This window comes from Octopus sinensis, linkage group LG3 (assembly GCF_006345805.1).
Source record: "Octopus sinensis linkage group LG3, ASM634580v1, whole genome shotgun sequence".
Classification (NCBI taxonomy): Eukaryota; Metazoa; Mollusca; class Cephalopoda; order Octopoda; family Octopodidae; genus Octopus; species Octopus sinensis.
The window spans coordinates 150,020,356-150,029,243 of record NC_042999.1 but is presented as its reverse complement, the minus strand read 5'-3'; the positions used below and the strand labels follow the sequence as shown (position 1 = coordinate 150,029,243).

The window sequence follows — 8,888 nt, the reverse complement described above, 5'->3', positions numbered from 1 at the left end:
ACTGCTAGTAAATATATATTTTTATATCTGAAAAAAGAAATACTGTTTATTTTGCTATTCATGACAGACATATGTGTAAGAATTAGCACTTCCTTCTCAAAGCTTGGATTCGAAATCAGACCCAAGAATCATTGGTCGTAAAATACCAATGCACAAAAAGGCGCGAAATCAGAATCTCTTTGTTCTGACAAAAAATGATGGATCGTCTCCCTTCGACCTCTGACCCGAGTAGGTCAGGCGAAGTTTAACAGGACGACCAGCGACCTACTGTACGCAATAACACTCTTGCGGTATATCTATTTTCTGGCTATTTGAGTATATAAAATAGAACGGAGAAATAGGTATCTGGAGAGAAGCGAACCAACGTTTAAGAGAACGTCACGCATTTATGAGGACGACGAAAGAATATCAGAAAGGTGACTCTGTACTGCATGATTTACACACACACACACACATCAAACATATTCTGCTTTAATGTGTATCCTGTATTATGCATTCCTTTAATATGTATTATTTGCAACCACTATTTAATATGCATTTTGTACAAGCGATTTGGGTAACATTGCTTACAAATTGATGTAGTGATAATAAATCTTTAATTTATTACAAAGCACTTATGTATTTATTAATACATCCACGCATCCACTACATATGGTGACCCCGTAAAACGAATCGCGCCTTCCCTGGAACCAGCTTCATCAACCGCGTCGAAGAATTACAGTTTGCACATCACCAGCAACGAAGCAACTGAAAATTCCGACGAAAACAATGAATCTCCCGGAACAAAACCCAGCGGCCAACATCGACATGGCATTCCAAGCGGCGATCTCGGTTAAAAATTCCACCATTCTGGACCCACGACCCGACATTGTGGTTTCACCATATAGTAGAGGCACAGTTTGCCTCTCACAGAATATCGATCGATGCGGCTCGACTTTCTCACGTTATCAGTTCTCTGTCACCAGAAATAACGAACGTGATACGCGACCTTATCATGGCACCACCCGGTTTCTGTTTCATATGAAGTTTTTAAAACCACGTTAATAAACAGAACCTCAGAATCCCAACAAAAAAGACTTCACCAGCTTCTGATATCGGAAGAATTGGGTGACAAAACGCCGTCCCAGCTTCTTCGGAGAATGAAACAGCTTCTCGGAGATGAGACGCCCCCAGAAAAAATCTTCAAGCAACTTTTTCTCCTCCAGCGTCCTGCCCTCCAATACCCAGGTTGTTCTCGCGTCCACCAGAGAAAAACATCCCTTGAAGAACTGGCGGAGCTAGCTGACAAAATAGCCGAAGTACCGCACAGATATCCAATGGTATCGACGGTGACGCCAGCCGCTCCCAGTACCAATCCTTTCCGTGCACAAACCAGTTCTTCAGAGATTTCGGATTTGCGTGCATTAATGACGCAGCAAGCTGCGCAAATACAAATTCTCACAGCCCAAATACAAGCCCTAAAGTTTAGTCCCCAGCGTCGAAGCACCAGCCGATCTCGACGAGATGGCAGACGGTCTCGAAGCCCCAGTGCTACCCGAAACTCACATGACACGTGTTGGTACCACCGAACATTCGGAACACGGGCACAAAAATGTACGGTACCGTGCTCGTTTTCCTCACCCAGTTCGGGAAACGGCACAGCCAGGAATTGAACGCGACGGAAGTTCCTGGTTCGCACCCACACAGTCGCCTGTTTTTCGTTTGCGATCGTGTAACAGGCACGCGTTTCCTGGTTGAACAGGTGCGGAAGTCAGCATCATCCCAGTCTCCAACACTTCTGGAAAAAGAAAAGAGACATCAGTCTGTCTTCAGGCAGTCACCATTCACACCCATTCCAACCTACGGTGAACAGTCCCTAACATTAACATAGGACTACGCCACATTTCATGGGTATTCGTCGTCGCTAAACTGCCGACCCCTATCTTAGGAGCCGATTTCCTGCATCATTTCGGTCTCCTGGTAGACATAAAGAACAGACGACTTGTCGACACCACCCACCAAGCTTACTGTGCGCGGTATAGCCGCTCGAATGGACACAGTCAGCCCAACTGTAATGCTTACGACAACGACACGACTCGTCCAGTTCCATCCTGAATGATTATCCAGATGTCGCCCGGCCAGTTTTTCATAACCAGCCGATAAAGCACGACGTTACCCACCACACTCAAAACCAGCGGTCCACCTGTTTCTGCAAGGCCCAGAAGGTTACCACCTGATCGTCTCCAGGCCGTCAAGCGGGAATTCCAGCACATGCTCGACCTCGGAATCATCCGCGTTTCCAGCAGCAACTGGTCCTCGCCGATACACTGCGTCCCAAAAAATCATCGACCGATTGGCGGGTTGCGGCGATTATCGATCACTAAATAAAAGCACTATCAGTGATGCCTATCCGGTGCCTTTTCTTCAGGACTTTTCGAGCTCGCTGCATGGAGCTCGCATCTTTTCAAAAATCGACCTGGTGCGAGCATACAACCAAATCCCAGTCGAACCTGCAGACATCTCAAAGACAGCAGTGACTACACCTTTCGGAATGTTTGAATTCCTGCGTATGCCTTTCGGTTTACGAAACGCGGCACAGACATTCCAAAGGTTTATCGACATGGTGACTAGAGGTTTGCCTTTCGTCTATGCCTACATAGACGACATACTCGTGGCCAGTAACTCGGACGAAGAGCATAATCAACACCTTCACACCTGCTATTCGAACGTTTACGTAAATTCGGAATTGTTATCAACCCTACTAAATGTTTGTTCGGAGTTGCTTCCCTTCATTTTCTCGGCCATATAGTCGATAAAAATGGAATTCGTCCCCTTCCCGAGAAAGTCAAGGCCATCGTGGATTTTCCACACCACCACATCTCTCCGCAAATTAAGGGAATATCTCGGTCTAGCGAATTTCTATCGACGGTTCGTGCCCCACCTCGCTGAAATAGCGCAACCGCTCACGGATTTGCTACGTCAGCGAACCTGCAAAAACGCAGATATAGCTCTGACCGAAGATCAACTCGTTTCTTCTTTCTTTCTGCCCCTGAAAAAAGCGTTATCTAGCGCTACCATGTTGGTTTATCCAAAACCAGACGCCCCACGATGTTTACTCGTGATGCATCCGATTCCGGAATCGGAGGTGTGCTACAACAGCTTGTTGACGGTATATGGCAACCGTTGTCTTTCTTTTCTAAGCGGTTAAACCCGCGGAAACCAAATACAGCACATTCAGTCGGGAATTATTGGCGGCATACCTGGCCGTTAAGCATTTCCGTCATATGCTAGAAGGTACCAATTTTGCCATATATACCGACCACAAGCCATTAGTATACGCATTTAAACACCAAACCGGATCGCCATTCGCCGAGAGAATTCGTCACCTCGACTTCATATCGCAGTACACGACGGATATACGCCACATCAAAGGGACGACCAACGTGGCAGCCGATGCACTTTCACGTGCGCAGATCAATGCTATCCACACCACGTCTACATTGATCTGGCACGTATAGCAGCTGACCAGGAGAATGACGAAGAACTTCTAAAGCTCCGGAATTCGTCATCTCTGAAATTTCAGCATGTTCCACTACTATCATCCACAGCCCATATATGGTGTGATATTTCCACTGGTTACCAACGCCCTTATGTACCACAGAAATATCGTCGAGAAGTTTTTCTCTCCGCTCTACATTCTCTGTCACATCCTGGTATTCGCTCCACTCAAAAGCTAATATCGACCCGTTTTGTGTGGACCAGTATCAACAAGGATATCAGAGAATGGACCAAGTGCTGTGTTGCGTGCCAAAAAGCGAAAATCCACCGGCACATAAAATCACCAATCGGTTCATTTTCGCAGCCCGATGCACGATTTCAGCACGTTCACATTGATATCGTTGGACCCCTGCCACCTTCGCAGAACTATTCATATCTGCTAACTTGCGTAGATAGGTTCTCGCGATGGCCCGAAGCCTGGCCCTTATCTGATATATCAGCAGAAACGGTCGCTAAAACGCTGATATCACAATGGGTTTCGCGTTTTGGCACACCCGCAACAATTACCACCGACAGAGGACGTCAGTTCGATTCCCACCTTTTCACCGAGCTGACTCGTCTCCTCGGTAAACACACACCCGCACTACAGCTTACCACCCTGCAGCAAATGGCATGGTGGAACGCTTTCACCGCCAACTCAAGGCATCTATAAAAGCAGCTCCAGACAGTTCTCACTGGTTGGAACATCTCCCTCTCATCCTCCTTGGAATTCGATCCACGATTAAGGAAGAACTGGGATATACTCCGGCCGAACTCGTTTATGGCACAACACTCACCTTACCTGGGCAGATGATCGAACCTGTTTCACACAAAACTTCCCTGACCCACAACAATATGTTGCACCGATTACGAACATCCATGTCGCAAGTATCACCCTCAGGCCCCAGACAACAGAACGTCGTTTCACGTGTCCCAAAAGATATCAACACATGGACTCATGTCTTCGTGAGGAATGATGGGATACCCTCTCAACTTCGACCACCATATTCCGGGCCCTACAAGGTCATCAAAAGAGAACCCAAGTATTTCGTCCTCGATATTGGAGGTAAACGAAATACGGTCTCGATTGATCGTTTAAAAAAACTTTCTCATCGAGGAGGACTTACATTCAGTCCCCTCTTTTCCTCAAACAGACTCGGCAACTCCAGCGAACACCACAGATGCTGCACAACCCGACAACACCAAATCAGGAAGAACAGTTCGATGGCCAGCAAGGTTTGTGCAAGTTTTTCGGGTAAGTTCTGAACTCCTAACGTATCCATCTTCCTAATGAACACATAACTGCATCCCCACCCAGAAAATCAAAGAACATTTGTGTACGTAAAAAAAAAAAAAATGAAAACAAAAACTGTCTGTATGAACTTTTACGGAACATTTCAAAATCGAACTTTGCCGATGAACATTTCTTTCATTTTTGCATGTACATATTTTTTGTTTTCTTTTCAAAATGTTTGCTTTCTCATAAATATATTTTTTTGCTACTGTATATCCACACACATTTACAAATCTTGTTCTCATGCGTGCTATCACTCGATTTTTTTTTCTCCACTGAAAGATACCTTGTCTCTATTAGACCTCTAGTAGGTCGAGTAATCAATAGACGCACATCTCTTTCAACGCGCCAACATAATTCTGCCTGGGCACATATACATATTGCCCACCATATAGCACATACAAATTGTAAACCTTTCATCCATATTTTTATCGTTCAATGTGTAAAAAAAAATTTTTTTCTACATGCACACAATCAAAAAAAAAAAAAAAATAATAATAATAATACATTTCCAATATCGTTCGATCTCTGTGGCTTTCTCACTAGAAGGGGGGTAGTGTAAGAATGCACTTCCTTCTCAAAGCTTGGATTCGAAATCAGACCCAAGAATCATTGGTCGTAAAATACCAATGCACAAAAAGGCGCGAAATCAGAATCTCTTTGTTCTGACAAAAAATGATGGATCGCCTCCCTTCGACCTCTGACCCGAGTAGGTCAGGCGAAGTTTAACAGGACGACCAGCGACCTACTGTACGCAATAACACTCTTGCGGTATATCTATTTTTCTGGCTATTTGAGATGTTATAAATAGAACGACGGAGATAGGTATCTGGAGAGAAGCCGAACCAACGTTTAAGAGAACGTCACGCATTTATGAGGACGACGAAAGAATATTCAGAAAGGTGACTCTGTACTGCATGATTTACACACACACCACACACACACCATCAAACATATTCTGCTTTAATGTGTATCCTGTATTATGCATTCCTTTAATATGTATTATTTGCAACCACTATTTAATATGCATTTTGTACAAGCGATGTGTAACATTGCTTACAAATTGATGTAGTGATAATAAATCTTTAATTTATTACAAAGCACTTATGTATTTATTAATACATCCACGCATCCACTACATATGCATTTGTTTGCAGGCCATACACATCGGATTTGTTTGGCTGCAGACCAATTCTCGTGAAGACTGACATCGAATACTCCGGGGGTTGACCGAGGTATCCCATCCTACGATCTGCAAATGTTAGACATCCTGGGGGAAAAAACGAAGTAATCAAGAAACGAGTAATTGAAGAGTGCATTGCTTTGGTGTGGATATTGGATGATGTTAAATGAAATATTACGAAGGTAGTGCCGCGTGAATTCAACACATTATCAATGAATACCAAAATCTTGAAATTTTAGATTATTTAAAAGACTTTGCTTGCAATTTCTTTTTAAAAGGTTTCTTCTTCTAACTTAAAGCAACATTATCTTTTTACCATATTTATATTTTTATGATTCTATTTTGAAAAGTAATTTGAATTTGTTTTCGTTATTTTTTGTAGTTCATGTAAAAATTGATTAAATTTGATATTAATACGTTCGTGTTTGAATATCTTTATCGCCGTTAATGAAATGCAAGGTATTCACTCTGCAAATAGAAAAAATACTTTAAACAATAGTAACGATGTATTGGCCAACAATGCAATTATTTAGCGATGAAATTACAGGCAATGAAATTGAAGATGGTAGGTGTATTTACTGCAATGTAATTTAACGGCTATAAATTTACAATGGTGAATTTACTGGACCCGTTTATAAATGTTGAACGACCGTGGAGGGACTCATTTCATCCATTTTATAATGTTGTTGCTGCAGGATTGTAAACTCGGCTCACTATGACCTGAATTGATCTGACATATCTTATACTTAAATAGCGCTTGCAGTTCACGATTTGACTTGGCAGAAAGCATTATATTTATAGATAGCAATCAGTTACAAGGTTCATATCTTTGGAATTATAGAAATATATCATTGAAAATGCAAGTTTATAGCTAGACATATTTTCACTCTGTTTCATTTCTTGCGCCATTAGTCCACGAAGGAAAATCATGAACATTAGAGCTTACCTTTTTCTCAGCTTTAAAATATATGAAAGCCTTTGTGTTTAGTCAATGGAAAGGTTTCAAAAAAAAGAAAAGAAAGAAAGAAAGAAAGAAATGAGAGGCATCCGAGAGCTGTGGGTTCATGACGTGAAGTAAATGGAGTAAATCCACCATGGGTAGGGTCCAAGTCTTTCGCAAGTGTTTGCCATATTTTCGATAGCATGGTGATCTGAGGGATGCTAGAGTAAAGTTTTCCACCACAACTAAATTCCTGTAGTAGATTTCAATATTCATACAAATTCGGAGTTGATGGTCCGATATCTTACCCATGCATTAGGATATCGTTGAGCCACCGTTTCCTAAAATCACAGCCACTGTTTTAAAAGAAACGATGGACGGATTAAGCGACAACAAAGCTGTATATACAAGGGGGAAGGACAGTGTGGTCATGGCTGTAATACTTCTAATTATGAAGTAAATTATTTTTAATAGCAGAACTCGAAGAAGATAAAGCTATAAATAAAGGTATCAAGGTATGTAGAAGACTTAGTTGTGGTTACACAGTTAATCAGAAAAGTCAAAGAGAATAAAGAGGACCATGGTGTGTTGTGACTGGATCTTGCGATTGCTTATTGGCCCATACCACATAAGCTGTTTGAAGAGGCTCTGAACAGGCGCCATGTCACAAATAGGTTCAGGGATCACATTATGGATTACTAAAATAACTTCAGTCTCAAAGTCTCTGCTGCTTCCACAACATCAGAGTGACACAATCTCGAGAAGGGCACCGGATGTACTATTTCAGTGACCCTTTTAACGCTTGCTATAAACATATTGGCAAAACCGGCAGAAGTGCAATGAGAAGGGCTGCTCACCATGTCTGGTCTTCAGCATCCCCTTCTCATGTAACTGTGACAATATCAATCATGAGGGGAAGGAGGATTCTAAGGACCTTGAGTTGTTGACTTGGGCTATCATGAATTTGAAGCCAATCAAGACCAGATATCTTCTGCTGAAGAAAGCCGAATTAAAAGCAGTTTCAGCTTCTCGGTCGGTGAAGCACATATGCTATCCATCACTGAGAAAGACACAAAGACACACGCGCATAGGCACATATATATATGATGGTCTTCTTTCAGTTTCAGCCCACCAAATCCACTCACAAATCATTGGTCGGCCTGAGGCTATAGTAGAAGACACTTGCCCAAGGTGTCATGCAGTGGGTCTGAACCCAGAATCGTGTGGTTGGGAAGTAAGCTTCTTACCACACAACTACCCCTGCTGACTATCCATAGTGAACAAGTTAGGTCTTGTGAGTTACCAACATGGCACCTTCCCACAGATTATTTCGCCGCTTTTGGTGTATGAGGCGTATAATTTTGGTGTATAATAGATCCATGGCAGAGGGCTTTGAAAGGAGAGTCAGAGGGTTTCTGCGGAAGTGGCTGTGACTACATCGGAGCCTGAGTAGCGTCGCCTAGTATGGAAAGAACAATTAGTTAAAGTTCTCAACTAGTAGCTTAAGAGAAAAATAGGGAAGTGTTGCGAGAGCGAGACTCCTTCGACTCTAAAGTCTTTCAGGTGGGTATTGCGGTCAGAACAGGGCGGAGGTGTAGAGCTGTGAAGACTGTTAAGTTGCAGGCAAGACAGAATGCTCATGGGCGTTGTACCTCGTGGAAGGTCTGGCCTGGGTAGCATTACAACACCTCACTTTGACAAGATGCAAGGAGAGGAAGGAAACTACTGATCCGGAATGAGGTGCGAGCATCGATTGAGGAGGGACGAACCAGCAAGTGTGTTGGGATGGTACGCAAATCCCATGGGCTGACCTTCAGAAAATTGAGACCATCAGATAAAACTTTCAAGTCAAGCAGTTTACGATGACCAACCGAGATCATCTTAGTTGTTCTGCTGGAGAAAGTTGGAGTCATCGGCGTGCCCTTTGAGGCTGAGGTGAGAAACCCTGGAGCACA

General features: G+C 43.0%; 1 protein-coding gene across 1 annotated transcript; it reads left to right on the top strand.

Annotated features, from left to right (window-relative positions):
• Positions 1-1,139: 1,139 nt before the first annotated feature.
• Positions 1,140-1,652, top strand: LOC115209563. The gene has a single exon (XM_029777998.1). The coding sequence runs from the start codon at positions 1,140-1,142 to the stop codon at positions 1,650-1,652; it is 513 nt and encodes a 170-aa protein (XP_029633858.1).
• The last annotated feature ends 7,236 nt before the right edge of the window (positions 1,653-8,888 follow it).